Source organism: Nyctibius grandis, chromosome 2 (assembly GCF_013368605.1).
Source record: "Nyctibius grandis isolate bNycGra1 chromosome 2, bNycGra1.pri, whole genome shotgun sequence".
Classification (NCBI taxonomy): domain Eukaryota; kingdom Metazoa; phylum Chordata; class Aves; order Nyctibiiformes; family Nyctibiidae; genus Nyctibius; species Nyctibius grandis.
Genome location: NC_090659.1, coordinates 65,781,507 through 65,803,070, shown reverse-complemented (window position 1 = coordinate 65,803,070; position 21,564 = coordinate 65,781,507). Strand labels below are relative to the sequence as shown.

General features: G+C 40.5%; 1 protein-coding gene across 8 annotated transcripts in view; it reads left to right on the top strand.

The window, feature by feature from the left end:
- Positions 1 to 21,564, top strand: part of FARP1 (FERM, ARH/RhoGEF and pleckstrin domain protein 1) — a 220,405-nt gene that overhangs the window by 159,676 nt on the left and 39,165 nt on the right. For 6 of the 8 annotated variants that reach the window (XM_068425054.1, XM_068425053.1, XM_068425048.1 and 3 more), the window contains exons 7-13: positions 1,975 to 2,089; positions 3,246 to 3,393; positions 6,087 to 6,182; positions 6,704 to 6,867; positions 8,486 to 8,554; positions 9,296 to 9,371; positions 11,590 to 11,830. In XM_068425054.1, the coding sequence (XP_068281155.1) occupies positions 1,975 to 2,089; positions 3,246 to 3,393; positions 6,087 to 6,182; positions 6,704 to 6,867; positions 8,486 to 8,554; positions 9,296 to 9,371; positions 11,590 to 11,830 (909 nt within the window). The remainder of the gene's footprint in view (positions 1 to 1,974; positions 2,090 to 3,245; positions 3,394 to 6,086; positions 6,183 to 6,703; positions 6,868 to 8,485; positions 8,555 to 9,295; positions 9,372 to 11,589; positions 11,831 to 21,564) is intronic. The other 2 variants (XM_068425050.1, XM_068425049.1) reach the window with 1 other exon arrangement.

Genomic DNA, 21,564 nt, shown 5'->3' with positions numbered 1-21,564 from the left:
TGAAAGAGGGTAGATTTAGGTGAGATCTTAGGAAGAAATTCTTGACTGTGAGGGTGGTGAGACACTGGAACAGGTTGCCCAGAGAAGCTGTGGCTTCCCCCTCCCTGGCAGTGTTCAAGGCCAGGTTGGATAAGGCTTTGAGCAACCTGGTCTAGTGGAAAGGTGTCCCTGCCTGTGGCAGGGTGGTTGGAACTAGATGATCTTTAAGGTCCCTTCCAACCCAAACCATTCTATGATTCACAGTTGACAAATGCAGAGAACGTCATAGAAATCATGTAGAGGTGAAATGAGAGTCTTCTGTACTCTTGTCTCTGAAGAAAGCCCTACAGAAGGTGGTTTAAGTCCATCTGTGTACAAGGACATACAGAGTATGAGCTGCATTTTAAAGAATCAGGACTGGTGTTATTTGAGATGTTGCAAACCTAGGCAGGCTTATGGCTTCATTAAAGAAAATAAACTTGCCTTTCATTTGAGTTAGGGTTAAAAACGGACCCTAAAGATTTGTGATGCTGGGGCAGGTAAAATTGGCATGAGGGAGCTGTTTCTGAGATAGGGACAAAAGGGACATTTTACAAAGAATTTTCAAAGATTCTGTAGCATTTCTGCTGTCTGAAGGAATGATTCAGAGCAGATGGGATGAGGGAGGGGATGGAAATCAGTCTGTCTCAGTTACCAACTCTTTTCTACCTCTGACCTCCAAAGTATAAGAAGTCATCGTGTGGCTGCAGGCAGTTGGGGTTGAAAGGTTGCTGCTCTGTCATTCATAGATGCTTTAGTCCTCATCTTCCCTGCCTACGCAAGGTTACTGCTCCCCCTCTGCATTTGCAGGTACATCTGATCCCAGGCAAGCTTTTGTCAGAAAACACCTGCAGTGATTTAAACATCATCTCAAACCTTTCTTTTTTCTAAACCAGCTTATTTTGTACAGAACTGTATTAAGAGATCGTTTACATGGGTGTAACTGAAGTGAGGATGAGGCAAGGATCTGGGTTTGAGTCTGTGATGTCCTAGGTCAACTGCACAGCAACGTGTCTGACTGCAACCTGGATTTAATTGGAGGGCGGTGCATTTTAATTTCACTGACGCTATTAGGGTAGCAGACTTCATTGTAGCGTTGTTGCTATTATTCCAGCAGATTTGCAGGCAGAGGCTGCTACTTTTTTCAGTGAAAAAGCTAATAGCAAAATTTTCTGAGGCATTCCAAGAATAGGAGGCAACAACATAGTAATCTGGCACCCACACATAGATTGCCTGCCCCTTCCCCCCCCGCCCCAAAAAAAAGGAAATCTCACTGAATGGGCTGCAAAATGGAAGGTGGGTGTGACATACTGTTGCACACACGGTATTGAAGAACTGCAGCAGATGGGAGCGACTTTGAGGAGGAGGGAGACAGAATGTGTCTCAAACTGCTGCAAAATTAGAGGAAGACAAATGTTTCATAACCCCATGAGGTGGAATACATACCTGTGTTCAAACAAGCAAACAAAACCATCTCTCTTCAGATTTTACCCTGAAGATTACAGTGTGGGGCATGGGCCTGGGGCGGAAGCTTGTGCTTGGCCACTCTGGGAAAAGCACCTGAGCACCACAACGTGTGTGAGAGAGGTGGATGAGTTCTGCCGGATTTATGTTGTCCTCCCTGTCACACACACCCCCCGCCCTTATCCCGCACATAAGGCAGCACTGTGGTGACGGCTTCATTTTTTCAGTTGACATCCAACAGCTGCTTACTTTGTTGTGGTGGATGGGAGGAATCCTGGGGTGGCTTCTCACATATCAGATACTAACAGAGAGGAGAAGGGAGGAATGTGTGGAAGATAATGTAGTGGGAATCTGAATCATAAAACCATGACATAGCTTGCAAGAAACTATGTTTGCTTCTCTGCCCTCTTCCCAGCTGTCTGCACCTTTTGGATTGCTCAAATAAAGATTTAATACAATATTTTAATAGACTTTTTTTTAAATTCTCCATAGCTGAGATTGGGGATTTTGATGAAACCATAGATCGTGAACACTTAGCGAAGAACAAGTATATACCTCATCAAGAAGCACTAGAAGACAAAATCATGGAATTTCACCGTAGTCACATGTAAGACTTTTTTGTTCTTGTTATTGGCCTTTTTTTCCTTAGAGTAGTACTAAGTGTAAATATATGCTAGATCATAAGTACAAAAGAGATTTGGACCTCTCAGTTTCTCAAAGGTTACTTCCGAAAAAACATTCAAGCCTGTGAATTTCCTGAAGGTTACTCCTGCCTTTCACCCATCATCATAACAAGATGTTTAAAGAACAATTGATTTTTATATTCATTCAAGCATGCCATTATTTTACAGTCTGTTTCATACAAAATGCTTCACTGCTGATTTTGTACATGCAGGTATGATTGCAAATGATGACTGATCAGTGAGGCACTTCTGATAGCAGTCTTTTTGATTTCAAGGACATTGAATGTTGCTTTTTCACCTTTCCATGCTGTATGTAGAGATGAGCGAAGAAGGGATTTAATGATAGTTTTAGGAAAAGCACAAAGCTTGCAGAATTAGGGATTTGGGGGAATAGGATTCAAGATGATGATGCAGATTGGTATCCTAAGGCCTGGAGAAAAGACTAGTAGTAAGAATATGGTTAAAAGAATTACAAATGAGGTATAGAAAGGTATTTTTTTGCTGTCAAGAACACTTCGAGACTTGAACAATTTCATTTTGAGCTGCATTGGATTAGATATGAGCAGTGGGGAGTTCTATAGCAGTAATAATCAAAACTTTTGCATAATTTTGTCATGATTAATTTAGTGCTTATGGGTTAATGTTTTCATGTCTTCTGTTTTACTTCATTTTGGTATTGCATTCACTTTTATAATGAACAACATCCTTACACACTTCTGTTTATGATTTTTTTTTTTAGGAATATAGCATGTTTTTCCAATGGAAAATACAAAGAGAGGCAGTGAATTCTGTTAAAGTTAATGGTTCAAAATCTACCTGTATCAAGTGTCTCAGAATTGGAGCGATCAAAATTTCTAATAGACTGTAAAATCTGTGGATTCTTTGGTCTTGGTTTAGACTAAGATAAAGTTGTTGTTCTGGATGATATAAATCTGGGGACATAGAAAAGCCGTACAGATATTATACCTCTGACAGGTTTCAGTCTCTTTGATGAAATGTCTCTTTGTTCTCTGGAGGACCTGTAGATCTCTATTAAAAGGTGTGAAGAATTTGTGTGTCTTCTCTGTTTTCTTTCTCAAGGGGACAGACACCAGCAGAGTCTGACTTCCAGCTTTTGGAGATTGCCCGTCGGCTGGAGATGTATGGAATACGCTTGCATCCAGCCAAGGACAGAGAAGGGACAAAAATCAACCTGGCTGTTGCCAACACAGGCATTCTGGTGTTTCAGGTTAGAGCTGCTCCGGACATGACTTTGTACTTCATAAAGCAGAAAGATTTCTTACAGCGATAAGAATTCATAACTTCAGCTATGTCTAAAAGAATTTGGTCAGGAAAATTCAGGAACTTCCAATTTTTTTCTAATAATGATCTTAAACCTTTTATAGCTGCATTAGGACCTTCACTTCCAGGGGCTCTTACCTTGTTTGCACGCACAGGGTAGAACGCCCATCTGCAGCCACAATGGGCTGTTCAAGATATAAACTGATCCACAGCTCACAAATTGCAAGTTGGTCATGCTGACACCTCCTACATATAGGAGCAGGTAGGTCTTGGAGGCATGGTGCATAATAAATGGGTGTGAAGCAGGGACAAATAAAACAACAGACAACTGGAGTACATGGAGAAGGGTGCAGGAAGTGAATGTAAGTTCTCTGTAGCGTTACTTTGTCAGAGTTTATACAATTTTCTTGACCAGCCTTGGCCATTCTACCTTAGCTGAATCCATGAACCTTACTTCTTTCCCTAAAATATCCAAAGTGTTTTCCTTACATTTCTTTCCTCTCCTCTCTACCCGTCAGCCTAGTAAATGTTCGTGGAGCATCACTAGTAGATTTATCAAATTCTTGTTCTGCAGTTCCCCTTAGGTAAGTAACAAATTGGGCTTTTACAGTTGTGAAGGTACAGATAGTCAGCTGATGTAAACTGCGTTCACTTCAGATGGACTTATGTCTACTGGCATCCAAAGTGCTACTTACCTCACTACGTGTTAAAAACAATAAGTAAACTGTTCTTTAAAATGTCCATTTTTACAATTGTCGAGAGACTATTCATTTTGACTGTTTGACTTCAGTTAAAATACCAGTGTTTCCAACCTTATAAAGTATTTGGAGTACTTTTATAAGAAAAAACAACAGCAACAAACAAACCTAGAAATATGTCTGACCCAAATGCTCTGAGATCCAAATTTTAAAAATAAAAATAAAAATAAAAAAACCCTGTTCAGCTAAATGGGTTGCTAGTAAAACCCCCAAAACTGAAGCATAGCTTGAAGCATGGGAACACCAGGATGTTATTAGAAATGCACATAACTCAAATAATTTTATGTTCAGGCCCTTCCTCTGCTCCCCCACAGTATTTTCATCAGCTGAGTTAATGAATTGCAAAGCCTTATGAATAAAGACTGTCTTACGGCTGAAATTATGTGTCCACACAAAACAGCAAGGACCTCACCAAGTCCCAGCAGACAGCTGGGATCCTTCCATAAAGAAGTAGGTGTTGGTTGAAGGCCCAAGGCCTGATTTGTAGAGCTCTAAAACTCAGTCATCTCTTCTTGTCCTAATGTGTTTGGGACTTTCAAAACAGGGGGTTTTTTTTGAATTTTCAGAAAAACTTGGAAATTTTGCTGATCAAGCTCCAAAACTGAATGCTGACAAGGAAGTCAGGCTCTGACCTGCTGGAGTCTGGCCAGCAATTAGCATCTGACAGTAGGCTTAGGGCTTCCTTCAGTCACTTCACAGGGCAAGAGCCTTAAGTTCATCTTTTTGTTTTGGATATAGCCGAGAGAAATTGAAAAATTAAGACCTCATTAGAATAACCTCAAGGAAAGTAAAGGTTCACTCACAAGTGGCATAAGCTGTACTGAGACAGGCTTATTTTAAAGCTTGCAATTTATTTAGAAATCGGTGTCAGTATGCTGAATATTCTAAGGGAGATTAATTATGTGATTCTTAGATGGTAGGCTGACTTAGCAGAGATCATCACACTGTCATTACTCCTACATCCGTCTGGTGACGGCGCCCAAATCAACCTGGGTTTCTGCATTGAGCAATCCTGTAGTAGCTCGCTGAAACTTCTGTGCTGTGATGTAGGCATGTTTGTATTGAAGTCTTTACTGAACAAACTACTGTAATGAATATTTTTAAATAATACCTCCAATACCTTCTAACATAGATTGAGACTTCTGGGGAGTAGAGGCTAATGATGCAGTGGCTGGGAATTGTGGTATTTTGAAGATAATTTATCTCGGGCTTCCTGTTTGCTTCTGGTTTTTGGTTGCGTTTTTGGGGGAAAAACATTTTGTGACTCTTCAAAGACAAGTAATTTGTTTAAGTTCCTTTTACTTCTGTTGCTCCCTGTGAAAGGCCAAAGTACTCACAGTATTTTGCACTTCCAATACAAAATTTTCCGTTGCTGGTTCTTCCACCCCAGTTAAGTGATGTTTAAAGGGTTGTTTATTTTGCCCTGTAGACAGGCAAAGAGGAAAGAAATCTACCCCATCAAAGTGAGGTGACCATGTTAGGTGTCTGGATTCCCTGCATTCTCTGTAGCTGGTAGAAAGAAGAGGCACCTCTGGGAGGTGACTTAGTCCACTGAAAATCAGAGTCTGCATAGTGGAACAGGATAACATCATCTGGGCAAAAGCTGTGCCACCCCGTTTTTGCAGTGATACTGAGTCAGATACTTTCACATCAACTCAGTATACCTAGTCCTATAAATATGCAAGAGTTTAACCATAAGTACCTGCCTTCAGTCACGACACCAGATGCTTATGAATTGCATTATCAGAGGATGAATGCTAAGAAATATAATAATTTCAAGTGAAGTGAATAGATGGTGAATTTATGACAAGCTTCTTTAGTGGTTTAGATTTCTCCATTCAGATCTGGAATGCTTGAACTCTGATGGCTTTGTTCTCTGCAGGGTCACACCAAGATCAATGCCTTCAACTGGGCTAAGGTTCGGAAGCTGAGCTTCAAGAGGAAACGTTTTCTCATCAAACTGCGGCCTGATGTGAATGTAAGTCCTTGTCAGGAATTGATAAAGTTGACAAAAGGTTATTTGCTAAATTTCTGCTCACCGATCAAACATATGTTTTTATCACCTCAAGAAGATTTTTGTTTTAATTAGTTGCTTATGTTCACTGTTGGTACTGCCCACATCAGCCTGGCATCTCAGGTGAGCAGTCCTAGCAAAGGAAACATAAACTGAATGTCACAAAGTCATCTTCTGGCTGTGATTGTGGTACTATACCATCAATTCTTAAGTTATAGCGTGTGAACCACCTCTTCTCGTTAATGTTAAGACCACTGTTTTATGTCTGTCATATTTGTCAATGAAAGGAAGTTTGAGCAGTAACTCTGATACTGCCAAGCAAATCAGTGATGTCTCAAAGTGTGAAGGATAGGGCCTGTTACGCCTGAAAGCCAGTGAGTCAGGGAAAAAGCCTTTTTTGGTAGCATAACGCCTGCTTTGTCAATGCATCTCTGCAATGTATGTTGCTTGCTTGCTTACATTGCAAACGCTATCTCAATTTTCAGAGTTCATTCCAGGACACCCTGGAATTCCTTATGGCCAGTCGAGATTTTTGCAAGTCTTTCTGGAAGATCTGTGTGGAGCATCATGCCTTTTTCAGGCTTTTTGAGGAACCTAAACCAAAGCCTAAACCTGTTCTTTTTTCTAGAGGTTCATCATTTAGGTTCAGGTAAGACCTGCATTCTTCTTTCCACCTTTGTTGCCTCTTCATTTCAAAATCACATCCACCTGTTATTTTCACCTTCCCTTTTTTACATTGTAGTTTGCTCCTTTGTATTTTCCATTGCATCTTCTCAGCCAGAACAATGCAAAGAATGCTGTAGGGGAAAAGCCTGCATTCGTTTTGTAGTATCTGTTGCAAAGTAGCTTTCTGGAGGTAAGATATGAAGTATACAGGTTCCAGCTGGCTTCACGTAAGAAAATCCTCCTGTGTCCCAAGCAACACCAGCTAGTAACTTTTTGGCACTCTTTTAATCCTCTGCTTCTAGAATGGGATCTTTCCTATGTGTCAGAGTAGACATTTGTATTTTCATTGCATGTCCCTGTGGTAAACTCATCTCTACGCAGTTAAAAGCAATGGCTTCTCTTTATGCTGAGATCTTTATGCTTGCAAAGGATTTATGTGGGATGACCACCTATGCTAAGACCGAGTCTACCTGTGACATTGTTAGAGCTATAGAAAAGTTTTTAATAGTTGGGTTATTGGGTTTTTTTCTTACACTGGCAGAAGCCTCATTGTAGATACTGTATTGTGTATGCTGGGGGGGCAATCAATTTATTTATACAGTTTATTTTGTTTGTGAAGCTGATATAAGCTGAACAGCCATAAACTCTCTTTGCTGTGATAAACTGTACGCTTCAGTTGCCTTGCACAGGAACGCAGTAGATATGGCCATTCTGACTCTCTTCCCACTTTGTTTCCTGCCTGCAAAGTAAATTAATTAAGGTGGAAGAACCTATGTTAGGGTAAACATGCTATAACTTCTTACATTTCTACTTGAGTAAATAGAAGACTGCAGGTGCGTTCAACTTACCTCCTGGTTTGGAGAGCAGGTTTTGGCTACATCCTCCACTCGCTGTGATCTGTGCTACATCCATTCAGTAACTTTTTCCAGGCCTTGTGGTAATTCACTTAGTTGAAAGCCTCTAATGAGTGGAAAGGATTTGGTTCTCTATTGAGCATTCTTGAGGTGTGGGTTTCCTTTACTGCTCTCATTTCCCTTTGGAGTTTATAACTTTGCACAACAGGCTTTCTCACTACTTTTTCATGGCCTGTAGCAGAAGGGAATTTCCAGACTAAATCTCTGCAGCAAATGTATGTGTGTTTAGTTGATGTGTTTAATAGTCGTGAAATGCATTTCAGCAGTTTTCATCTTGGTTCCAGGGTTTACTGATACCAGGTAAGGCTGTTATTTGACTCAAAAGGATTCAAGAATGGTTTTTGTTCATGAGAGGAAAACTTAACTCCTGCTTCGCTTTCTATTGCGGTGACTTCTCAGTAATGTAGTACCCTATAAAGGGCACACAACTGAATTTAAGCAGTTCTGAAATGGCATCAAAAAGTAGCTCCGTAGCAAAAAAAGAGGCAAGTAACATGCAAAATGATAAAAATCTGTGTATATCTGACCAGGTCCCCTTCCTTATGATCTTAGGTGAGTTTCTGCTTCTAGTGATGAATACTTTTCTGGTTGCTGTGGCTTCATACGCAGGTTTATGCATAAACATACATGTTTATGATGACCAGGTGGTATATTGTATTAAATATATTAACTGTGGTTTTCTTCCAGTGGTCGGACTCAGAAGCAAGTTCTTGACTATGTTAAAGAAGGAGGGCACAAAAAAGTGCAGTTTGAAAGGTGAGAGGAAATAGAGGAATGATCCCAGTATGTTTTAATCAAAGAAAAGTCATGATTTCCAGTTAGTTATATTTTAAGATCTTGGCACCAGTCTAAATAAAAAATTTGTTCTTTGCTGGTTTGTCAGTTTATCACTTGTGTAGTAGCCCCTTGGTCCTGAATGTTTTGGCAGAAGTTGACATAACTTATAGTTTACTGAAAATCAATAGTCTTCAATCTGTTTTTCAGCAGTGATTGTCCTGTCATCACAGGTTAACTTCCTCCCATATTGATTTGCACCCTCTTTGGTGGGATGTGGTTAATGTACATGAACAGACATATTCACCTCAGAATAAAACTGAAAGTAACAGGAATAGGTATAGCCAACCTCAAGGGAGAGGTCTCCAGGGAAAGCTTCCAACTTGCTCGGGCCAGTTCTGTTTGAACTCATCTTGCTCCTGGTGAGCTGAAAGTAATGGCCAAAATGCCACAAAGACCATGCCAACAGTTTATTTCTTATGACTCATGTTCTGGTGATAGACCATTTTTACTTCAGTGCCTCTCCCTTTTCTTACAATGGTATGTTTGCAACACATAGCACATTTAAATTTTACAGAAAGGAGGAATGTTAATCTGTTTTGGAGCAAACTTTTATGAAAGCTGCTATTCAAAGGTTTTGTTTTAAAGGAGGAATGTCTCTTGATTTCTATTTGTAGAAAAAACTGAAATGGCTTCTTACTGTGATTTTCCTTTTATCTCCAGGAAACACAGCAAGATTCATTCCATCAGGAGTCTGACTGCACAGCCTTCAGAACAGCGTACAGAGGTGCCAAAACAAGTCAGTGATGTTGATGAAACTCTGGATCATGCCTTTTAAACATTTCTTGTTAAATTACCCTCCACTGATTGCTCTTCTGAAACTCTAGGAGCGTAGTTTTCTGCTCACTTTCCATTTAACTGGGACCTGAGGAGCCCTGGGTGTCTAAGTTTTAGGTTTTGCAAGTGGAACAGGTTCATTTCCACTGTGGAACAGCATTGCTTCCAGACAACCAGACAAATATAAATAGTGAGCTTCTCTGAGCTGTACCAATGACCATCTGAAAAACTGCAATCCAGTGTTACTGCTAGGGTCCTAGGTTGTAGCTGGTTATTGCATCTGGGAACAGTTTAATTCTTTTCCTTCACTGGGGAGTCTTGGTTGCCCATGACGAGGTGTTTTGTTGTATTAACCAGGGAGGAGAAGAATTATTTCCTCAGAAAAATTACAGCTCTGAACTTTTAAGCCATTGTCTCTGGTAGATACCTAATGTATTTGTCTTATGTTAACAGCTGCTACGCGTTAGGAGTTTGCAAATCCAGTAGCCCAATATTGGCGGGGTTGCAGCAGCTGCATGTTCCCAGGTCCAGCTAGTAGTAAGGCTGAGCATGTATTGACAATAGGCACCCGCATAAATGTACATATACACTATATATACACATATACACACAGCCAGGCACACAGGTAAACACAAATAGAAAACAGCACTCCCACAAGTGCAAACAGTGCCAGTGGCCTCATCCTGTTCCACTTTTTGGCTGCTCAGGATGAAAGTTCATTAGTGGAAAATATGTATACATATATACTATATCAATCCCTCCTGTGACTGGCCTTAGACTCTCAGTCTATCCAGTAGCGGGCTCCTGGATCCCCAAGTCTCCCACTGGCTAGTACCTGGACATACAAGCCCCCAAGGCTCACAGCCCTACTGCAATTACTGGTACTCAGATCTCTAGATACACACACACAAAATGGGTTCCTCCAGTAATTCATCTTAGACACCCAGTCTACCCAGTAACTGATAGCTGGGTACCCTGGTTCCCAGTTACTTCATGCACAGACACATGCACATCAAAGGTATCTCTCCAATAGCTGGTCCAGACTTACGACATTACCAGTAATTGACCTTCAGACCCCATGGTCTTTCCAGTGTCTGGCCTGACTTATGGCTACTCCAGTACTTGGCTCCCAACTCTCTTATCCTACTCGCCAGCTAGTCCAGTTTAATGTTTGCTACCAATTGCACGTTGACCTACCCACCCAACCAATATGCACATGCTCTGGGCTCTCCCCTTGCTGGCATCCCAGACACACCCAGGCCATGGGCTGGTGGCTCTCCTGGGACAGCCCCCAGAGAAGGCAGGTCAGGGAGCTCCATTTCCCTGACTAAGTTAATGGGGTTGCTCCACCTGCCAGTGTTTCTCTGTTCTCATGTGTTTGTGGAGGCGAACCTTTTATCACCTAACTTCACATTAGGTAGAGCTTAAATGGCAGGAGCAAGCTATTAGGTTAATGTATTTAAGAATGCTACCCGCACATTCACCTTCTTTGCATTGCTTCCTTTTGATAGTCACAGGCTCTCTCATTCCTGCAAAGCTAAGAACTTCAGAGAATTCTCCTATAAATGCAGCCCTTTTCAAGTATCTTTTAGCATTTTAATATTGCTAAGACAAGCTCGGGTAGAGGGAGCATGGCTACTGGGCAGATGCGACACATTTCTGTGTGCAGAAAAGCCAGCCCAGGAATTAGTGGAAGGTATGCTCCAGGGATTGAATGTGGGGTGTTTAAAAGCCCACATGTGGCTTTTTTAGTGTATGTAAGTAGGCAGTGGAAAATTTGTATTATGCATTTATCTTTTTTGTCCCTCCAGCTTCTCAGAGTAGTGCGAACAGGTTGATGTTCTTAGTGTTGATGGATGCCTTAGGGCATTGAAACACCTAAAATACCCCTTTTTACATATCACCATGTTCTGTCTGCCTTCTCTTCCCTTGTTTATCTTATGTATTTTTCTGTTCTTAAGATCAGAGGCCTCTTTTTTTTCCTTCTAATTCATTTTGAAGCTTGGGTTACCTCTTCTGCTTTCAAGAGACTCCTATGTAGCTGCAAGATGCAGTGCAAAATTCTGGTGCATAATTACATATAGCCTTTTCCCTCTGACTCCCTTCCCTCCCAAACCTCTCCCCTTCCACCCCCCTACCCCCTTTGTCTCCCCCTTGCCTTCCCTCCGTTGTCTTTCCAGAGCTCTGGCTTTGCCTATGGAGATGACAATGATGCTGCAGCAGTGCAGAGCTGCCGGCAAGGGAAGGAATTGAAGGCTTCAACAGAAGACACTGGACAGCACAAGAGCCCTTCCTTGAAGAAGAGCCCAAAAGAAGGCAGAAAGGTGGATGGAGCAGTGGTATCAACAGTGGAGGAAGAAGAGGAGGCTGCTAAGGACAGGATGCAGCAGAACAGACCTCAGTCACAGCAACCAAGCACAGGTCCAGCTTCCAGGGCTGCTCATGGCAGCAGCACCTCCATTCCTTTCATTGACTGCAGTGATGTAGATAGCGAGTATGATCTCCTCAGAGGACAAATAACCCGGTCATATTCCCAAACAAATGACAATTATGAGGGTGATTTGACCAGTGGTGCCTATATTCACTATAGAGATGAAAATCGCAATAGAACTAGATACAGGGATTCCTCAGCCTCTATAAAGTCTTCCCAGTATCTCTCTGAAGAGTACCTTGATGATAACCCAGTTAATCTCTCCTTCTGCACTGGAGGAAGCCCCAGGATGCCAAGGCACAGCTCCCTGGTTGACGAAATGTTTAAAGGGCCAGGGAGCCGTAGTCCGCTGGCCACTCCATTGCCTCCCAGTAGCAAAGGGTCAAGCCCTAACATGAGCCTGAGTAGAACTGTCTCTCAGGGTTATGTCTCAGAAAATGGACATGGCTATAGGGTGAGGACTGAGGAGGAGGATAGCCATGCCAGTAGCTGCCAGGGGTGTGGCAGATATTCTCCAGGTTCTCAATGGCCTTGTGCACAGAAAAACCCAAATCTCTACAATAAATCAGTTACAGATCCATTTATCCTGAGCCAGATATCCTCAACCCCTGGGCAGGAGTATAAATCAGAGAGACGTTGCAAAGGAGGCGGGGTGGCTAAGGTGTCTTCTCCAGAAGGCAAAATGATGGCCAACGGTATGCCAGCTGGGGCACAGTCAAAGCAGAGCCCAGTCGTGCAGTCACTGCGTGCCAGTGGCATGATGGATCACATGGCTGCAATCCAGATGATGGAGGGCTCCACCAGCAGTGGGACAGAATCTAGCGATTCTGACTCGGAAATCATTAACCCATTCACTCACCCCCTGGTGTTTGGAAATCCCATTGTGCTGAGCTCCTCTCCCATGCCTAGAAATAAGTACTCCTTTGGAAGCCTTCAGCTTGATGAGGAGGTAGAGGAGAATGTGTCTGTTGGCCTCAGTGATGAAGATGGTGTGCAGGTCTTCAGCTGCTAGAGACCGGGGCATATGAGACCAGTGGATACTGTGATTGCTCATTAGAGTGATTGCATCTTCTGGGGCTTGTGAAGAGGGGCTGGTAATAATTTCAGCACATGGGCTATTTCAAATGTTATCATTGTACTGACCAGCCAGAGGGAAGGGATGCTAGAAATACAATAATAAGGATGTGTCTCAGTGAAGCTTAACAGTAATGCATCTCCTCTGAAAGGCAGGAGGAGAGGGAAATTATTACAGATTTAGGTACCTTTGTAAGACTTTATACACTCACCTATTCTTTGTATGAAGTCATATTTTAGGTATATGTGGTAGCTTCTTTGACACTTGACTAGATATTTTGACAAAACAAACAAAAATGAAATTAAATAGGTACGTTGTGTTCTTTTGTATGACTATGACAATATTTTTTTCTCTCCCGTATAAGGAGAGCAACTTCTGAGTGCCTCAACAGAGTTAGGGTTAAAAATTAAACTTACAGCCAAATGCAGGCAGCTTGATATTTAAGACCAAGACTTATTGAAATCTTGAAATATGATGGAAAATCTTTTCATGGCAAGAATGTGTTTGGTCTATTCATCTTCATAACATGTTTAATAATCTTAACTGATGAACTGAGGATTCAAATTAGGCATGTATACAGGAACAATGACAGTATTGGCTTTTTCTTCAGTGGATTCAACAGGCTGATTTGGTGATGGAGATTTTGAAACTCCAAACTCTTCCTTGGGCGAGAAAGAGAACAAGATGAAAGATATAATTCAAGTGAAAAGAACTTAGATTGAAACAGCTCTAATGAAGAGTGGTATGAGTATTACTTGCAAGGCAATCCTTTCTATCCTTTATCAGTGTGGTATAAAGATTAACTGCAAGAGATTTTTTTTTCCCCCTTATTCTTTCAGTGGAATTATTCACAGACACATCAAAGTTCTGTTGTAGTTGATTTTTGGTGGAGGGTTTGGAGATGGTGACTGTTTGATTTTATTTTTTGCTTTGATCATGAAAAATCTTTATCTGTACAGGATCCAATTAGTCTGTCGTAGGCTGTTTTTTTTAATAGTGCCACCTCATAAATTTTTCATCCCCTGACACAGAGAATGATGGGACTAACTGTGGTCCAGGCTAATTGTCTTCTGTACTGTACATAGAGTAGCGAAATTTTGGCACATGTGCAGAGGGACAGACAGACTAATTCTTTGTAAACTTCCTTTTCACAGGCTAAAAGTATTGAGCATTAAGGCTGTATACTAATAAAATCTGATTCTAGTTTCTCCGAGTTAATTAAGCAAATCCAGATGAAAGGTCTCCTGTATGGAAAGTGTCCTGCAGTTATTAGAGCTGATAGACAAGATGTGCTCTTTAACACTGGCCTTAATTTTAACTTTTATGTATTTTTCTTGTGGGGGAAGGGAAGTAAATTTGGGAATTTTAAGTGATGAACAACAGCATTGACTGAACTGCAGGTCACTTGCAGTGACCTGCATCATGCAGTACGTGCATGCAGCATAGATTAATCCACCTACGTAAGTACAGATGAACAAGTTACAGGACTTTGTAAATCTAGACAATATAAAATTTTCAAGATCGTTTTTACAAAAATAATAACAAGTCTTTTTAATTTTTCTAATGCCTTGGTCTGTGCACATTTTAACGGAGTTTAATCTGAGTGAAGGATATTTAAAAAGATACCTACAGTAGTTAGGCATGTCTTGTTATATACTTTACTTTTTTGCAGTAAACTATACCTTTGTGTAAATACGAGTTTTAACCTGCTCATCCCCTTTAGTGTGTTGGTTTTCTTAAAGATTAGATACCTATCTTTGAACAGGAATGATTTAAAGCATCTCTTTAGGCAGTGATATTTTGGTGACAGGGAATGCTCTCGTTTGTTCCTGTAGTTTAAAGCATGAATCCAGAAAGAGCGAGATTGGTAATTAGGGAAAAGCTTGCTTGTATGTTATTTAAAAGAAGGCAGTTTCTGTTTTGGATTTAGAATAGCTGTAAAATAATTGCCTTGAACTTCTCAATATTTAAGATTAAATATAGCCAGTTGAAGTCTGCGTTAGCAGATAGCATGAGCATGGGGAGCCGGCGCATGAGTCTCCTTTTGATTATTTTGCTGCCTGTGCAGCAAAAGTACGAGTAGTTATCTTATGCAGTAAGTAATAGCAATCTGGACAGATGAATTAATTGCTTTGTTAGCCAGTAAAATTAGAGTTCAAGTAATGGATTTTCAACAAAAGGATTTGCAGTCGTTTCTGCTACTTAAGAAAAGTGAATAGATTTCATATTGTTTGGATTTAAGTGAATATAAAATTTTATAAGTGGTGTTTACTATTTTGCATCCTCTCAAATACTGTTTTCAGGCCTGATTTCTTCTCCCATATGCCTACAAAGATAATGGATTTATAACTTTACAAGAACAGACCTGCTGGTAGCTGGAGTTAGCTTAGTTGCTAATGAAGTATCTCAACAGTGTTTTTTTTTTCCTTTTGAATATTATTCTCAAAAATTAAATATGAGGATTTCTCTCTGACTATTTTCTGTCATCTGGCCTTTTTTCAACTTTAAATGTTTAAGTGGTTGTCATTTTAACACGTGGAATTCTTCCAGTTTGAAGAAATGAAGTTTGTAAATTGCATAGGAAATCATTTCATTTAGGATGAATCATTTTTGCAGCATTCTTATGCTACTGAAGTTCAGTTTAATATCAGTAGACAAGCATTTAATTAAAAACAGTCTGTGGACCAAATTCCTCCACCAGACATGTGGTTCATATCTGGGTGCTTGCCAAGAATGTTAAGTGAGAGAGCAGTTTTAAATTGACATTTTCACATAGGATCGGGTCCCTCAGAATTCATCTGGGAGTTTGTTTCTGTGGGACAAATACAGAAAGGCCTTGGAGGAAAGAACAGAAACCTTTGGGCAAGAGTGCGAGTGAGATGAGATGGGAGAATTCTTGTTGTTCTAGTCCACAAAGCACACAGAGGAAGAGGAGCATGTCAGTTCAAGGTAGTCGTTGCAAGCATTGATTAATCTGCATAACCTGGTCAGTGGCAGTGGTCTAAGCATACCCATGTCTCAAGTCTAACAGAGGTAGCTAGAGGCAAAGTAAAAGATTTGATTCTCCCACCAATTCCAGTAGATTTTGGAGTGTGACTGATGGTACTTTTGATTCACCATTCTAAATTTTTTATTCACAAGAATTAACTTTTAAGTCCCGTACTCTTGAAGTGCCCAGATATGCTTAGGCAGTTGCTACAAATGAGGGAGCTGAATCCCAGCAAGACCGAGCAGCTATGTCTACTCCGAATGAGTAGTCCTGAGCCACCCTTCTCCTGTCCTTCCAGAGGATGTGGAGGAAGGCTCTTGTTGGGCTGTCCAGATATCTTATCACTATTCTGAACCAACTCTGTCCACATAGTTGGATGAATACGGAGACTAGTTGCAAAAGCAGTTTAGGAGTTTGTCCCAAAGTAATGTGCAGATGTAGTTAGTCTATGGATAAAAGGCACTCTGATTCTTGCTTTGCTATTCCAAGTACTTCACCACGTTCTGTCATCTGCTACAGTGGATGAGAAAAGTCACGTCAGACAATTCTAAGTTTTCTCCAGCTCAGCAGCAGTTCAAACTTACTGTGTCATGTTGGGATCTTCTCCTGGAGGTTTTTTTTCATATCAGCCTTTCCTAGAATGTAGTTTTTCTCAGTGACCTGGGATATAAAATTTGGGAATAAATTTAGCTAAATGAAGGAAATTTGAATAGTGGCAAGTTGGCGTAGGAGCCAGGACCTATGTAGGATACGGCCGGTATGGAGTTTTGAGTAATTGATATCTAAATGGCCGAGACTGCACTGTTTTCGGTTTAAGTGCATATCCCCTGGCAAACATATTCCTCGTGCATGACAGAGGGGTGTTCTCAGAGGATGATTTGCACCTAGCACTGCCGTTGTCTCAAATCACCCATAGCTCATAGGCCTGCCTAACATGTACCATCCCATTAACCATTGTAGTGCATGCTAAATACAAATTACATCAAAGAAAAACTAGAAGAGAAATTTCTATAGCTGAAAAATGTCAACATGTAACTGAAAATTTTTATTTGCTATATTTGCATGTACATTATGTGAGCTAAATGAAGATGAGATCAGTTATAAAGTAGAAGGATGAGAGTAATGAGAGAGTTACATGTTAATAGTTTGAAAAATTAAATCTACCAGTTTGCTTCAAGATTAAAGGGCATGCAAAATTAGACAATTTTCTCAACAGAGCAGCATCATCAATGCTGACCGTAATCATTTAAACACAGCAAAGGGTGAAAAAATAATGGTTTGTGAATTAGTTTACTAAATGGGGCTAGTATTATTAGACCAGACTGCTTTAGGACCTGGGTTTTTCCCCATGTATATTTGTAGGGCTGGTTTCTATTTGCACAGATGCTTGTGGAGCAGCTTTTATTAGTTGAAGCAGCTGTATTCATTCTGAAGCAGTAGCATTCATGCCTGAAGTTCCTCTCTGCTCTCTATCTGTGCATGCAGTTAGTTGGTGGTGACCAGCCAAAGTCAAATGGAAAATGGGTTAGATCTAAAACCTGTTTATAGCTCCTTCTTTTCTTCACTAAGAAGCAGAGGTGTTTTAAATTCTGTCATCTTCTGTCCCACAATAAACGCACACATGCAGAGTATCCATAGTCAGTTCGAAATTTCTTCTAGGGGTCTCCAGGGTTGGGAAGACAAAGGTGAAGGGAAGAATAGGAAATATCTTAAGCACACTAAAAATGTCTAGCCTTATTTATTTACAGTTCCCTTTGGCATAGCATGCTTTCCACTCTTTTCCTGAGAGTTTAAAGCCTCAGTAGTTTCTTAGGGTACTCGGAAAGCAAGAACTGTGTTGATCAGTTGAACTGATGAAGCAAACCTGATTTTGAATATTGAAAACCAGTGATTCAGTTCTCATCAGTATGATTTATATGCAATTAGCATGAATTGTAGCTATTTCTGGAACAGTTCTTCAAGAGAAGAAAGGATGGCTGACCTATATATTGTGTCAAAAACCATGTTTGTTTAACTAGTCTCATTTGTCATAATGAGGCATTAGACTGCTGTCAGAGGTGACTTTAGAATGAAATTGTAATTGCTGCAATTTAACTTCTAATGAGGAAAAACAAATTAACAGTCCAAGTTTTTCTTGAATTCCACACATGTGTGAAGGAGTTGGGTGTCACTTACCTTTGTGCACAAGGATGTGGACCGCTGGAGATCCACCTCATTCAGCAGTGTGGTTGTTACTGGCTGGAAAGGGCAGTGAGTGTGAAGGAAAGAGGTTCTGTGTTTAGGCATGTATAAAGCGTAGGAAGCCAAAGTCCCTTTTAGTCTTCCAATAATGCTTCTCTCTCTGTGAATGGTGTCGTTTCTTATGGCAGGTTCTGTACATTTTAGCACATTGCTTTCCTCTTTGTTTAGGGGATCAATCCTCTTCTCCATACCAAATAAGAGAGACCCTAAATATATGAGGGAAATTGAATCTTCTGGAAGAATTTTTAATATATACACCTTTCATTTGTTAGCTGCTGTCAGACACAAGTGGTAGGAGAACAGTCCTTTTGTCAGAAACCCAGCTACTTGTTGGTGTCTCCTACTTGATGATGATGATTTGGGCATTTCTGATTGTAAGTGGCTGATGCACAGTGTTAACATCGGCAGGTCCTGAAGATTAGACTGATGTGTACCTTTTCTCAGCTGTGGGTAGCAGCAGACTCTGGTTTCAGTCAAGCTACATTAGGAAAAATGTTTGCCCATGCTGTCAGGTTCTGGAAAGGAAGGAAATTTAAATACTAGGAAATTAAAATGTACAAGATCTTTCCTCTTCTGTTTCAGTAATTTCTATAGTTGCTGAAATATGCCTAGACAAGGGCACATATCTTATTTACTTATAAGGGAAATAATTCTTGTGCAACATGTAGATCCTGAACAAAAGCATCTTCTGTGTTCCTCCCTACAGTTAGGCTGTGTGGTGCCATTGATATTTTGAAACATAGAAAATCTACTTAAAAATCAAAGGCATCATATGAATAAAAAGCCTAGTTTGGGTGACATGTAGTTCTTTAGAGTATTTTGTCTTCTGTTCTAATTCTGTGGTCTATAAAGAGCTTGTAGAATAAGCTTGTTTTATGTTGTTTGTTATTAAAAGCAGTGAGCACTTTCTTGTAAGTGTTATGAGATCTGGAAAGCCTGTGTGCCTGGCTAAGCTGGGTATTCACAGGCATGGTTTTCACAAGTATGAGTGTAAATAATGGTGGTGTTATTACAGTAAAGGGGGTGAAGACCTTAGGATCATAAATTTGCATGACATGATGGTAAATACTTAGTTTGCTTTAGAATGATAGAGTTTTAAGGTGTAATTTTTATGGATGATTTTTTTTGTAAAGTTTTGGCTCCTGAGAACCATAAAAATCCACAGTTCCTACTGATAAAAATTAACTCTAAAGCCAGTAATGATACAGCTGTCACTGACTGAACATGGAAGGTTGAAGGCAAATGAATGCTTTCTGATTCAAGAGCTTTCAAGCTTGTTAAGATTAGATTAGATGCTTTCTTTAAAATGCTGCAAATCCTGTTTTGAGAAGAAAACAGGTTTTTGCCTTTGATGGTTTACAGCAAGATCAGAGGTAGGTCTCTCTGTTTAGTTCAGTGAATGTTAGAGCTCATGCCTGTTGCTTTTCCATGAGGCATTTAAAGACCTTTGATTAGCTGAATCCTTATTTTTCCCCTTTCGTGCTAAAAAACTCACCTGGACCCACTAACAAAAATTCATAAGCTTTGCAGTGTTTCACCTATCCAGCCCTTTCCTGATTTCTGTGTGTGCACATGTATAGGTTTTTTTAATAAATCTCAATAGCCAAAATTAATTTTTGAAATTGAAGATGCTGGGGACTTCATTCTCATTTTTGTCATTTGTTTAATACCGTTTAAAAAGAAACATTTTTTATTTCATTGTATGGACTGTTTTGTCAGCATGTACCTCTCTGGGAGAAAAAGCCTTTTCAATGTTCTGTCTATCCTCAAAGCATGGTGTATCTTCTGTTCCTTGCATTGTTTGGAGCACTGTCTCAATGTCCTTTTACTGCAGAAATACCTATTTGTATTGGGAGTACCTAATTCCTCTTATTACAGTGATCCTGTCTCATAGAGCACTCCTCAATTCAGAATCGGAGAAAACCCGCACCAGGTTGTGAGTCTCAAGTTGAGAAACCACACCATGTTGAAGAGCAGAAGAGTGGAGGGAGGGGCGAAGAAGGTCTGTTTTCCAGGGCATTTGGGCTCCATTGAGCACAATCGGATTGCCCTTCTTTTCCTATTGAAGGCTGCACCCAACGATGATCATATCTGCCTGCCGTAGCTCGTAAACAGGATCACTGCAGTCTTGGGGAGATGTCTTGTTGAAATGGACAGTATCTGTGGCATAAGCTTACATGGGGTTGAACATTTTCAACTCCATTATAGCACTGTCTCATGTTGGTTTAAAGACAAGCAAACAAAAGCAAGCCAACCCTAACCCTGCGTACAGCAGGGAATCCTTCTATACGTTGCTTTATTTCTGTCTGGGAAGATCAAGGCTAGACAAAGGACTCATGCCCAGTGACCTTGTATTCTTCCCAGGCTGTAATGTTCACTCTTTGTTCTTAAGATGTGAGTATACCCTGATGTAGGCTAACAGCAGTTACTGTCTGATTTCACACTCACTGCTGTCTTAATACTGCAGTACACCGATAAAGCATGGACCTTTACCAACTGGAGAGGTTGCTGGCTACTAAACCAACACTAAGCTTGATGAGACTATAAGCATGTCAAGCCATTTAACTGTGTATGCATGGAATTAATTTTTTTTATTATTATTTTTAGTTTTACCTGTACTGAAGGCTTTTACTCATTCTAACTGGTATTTTGCTGTAAAGCTGTCACTGGTTTAATTGTTCTGTCCATTTGCTGGCTGATGCTTTGTCCTAAATATGAGGAAATTGGTTCATTGAGATGGTGCACCATTCTCCCAAATCCCTGCCACTCACTGCCACTCCTGCTGTGGGCACGCATTTTGAAGCTGTGAAGTCAAAGCAAACATTTCTCCCTGTCATGTTTGTCTTTAGCCAGGCAGAATTATTGGTTATGATGTGTGACATTGGTTCTCTTCCTGAGTTGTTTTTTTCTTTCTTTCCTCCTCAAATTCTTTGGTACTGCGTTCAGGGATGTTTGTACATAAATTTGTGATTGATGTATAACTAGTTTTCAAGATCTTTAATTCTAACAAACTGTATCCAGCGCTTCAGCTAGTTTTATTTAATGGGGAAGAGGAGTGCAGCCTGATGAGCTGGTCCCCCTCAAGCTTTCACAGCAGTCAGTGGGGGTTTGTTCTTATGTTGAGGGAAAGCAGAGCAGAATCTTCATCCCATATCTCTTTTAGCTCAACAGCGTGACTGTGCCTGATTCACAGCTGGGGAGAGAAGGGAGGGCCACCCTTATTAAACTCTTCTCCAATCTAAGGTACTTCAGTCATCAGTGAATTGCATATGAAAACTCCTGCCACTTCATCTGGTGCTATCTGTCCCCTGTGTCATTTTGTCTTACGTGTTTTTCTCTGACCAAAACTTTTTGGTAGCAACCACTGTGACTGTGGAAAGTTAACCTAGACTTAACTGTGTGGTCACAGCAGCGGTAGC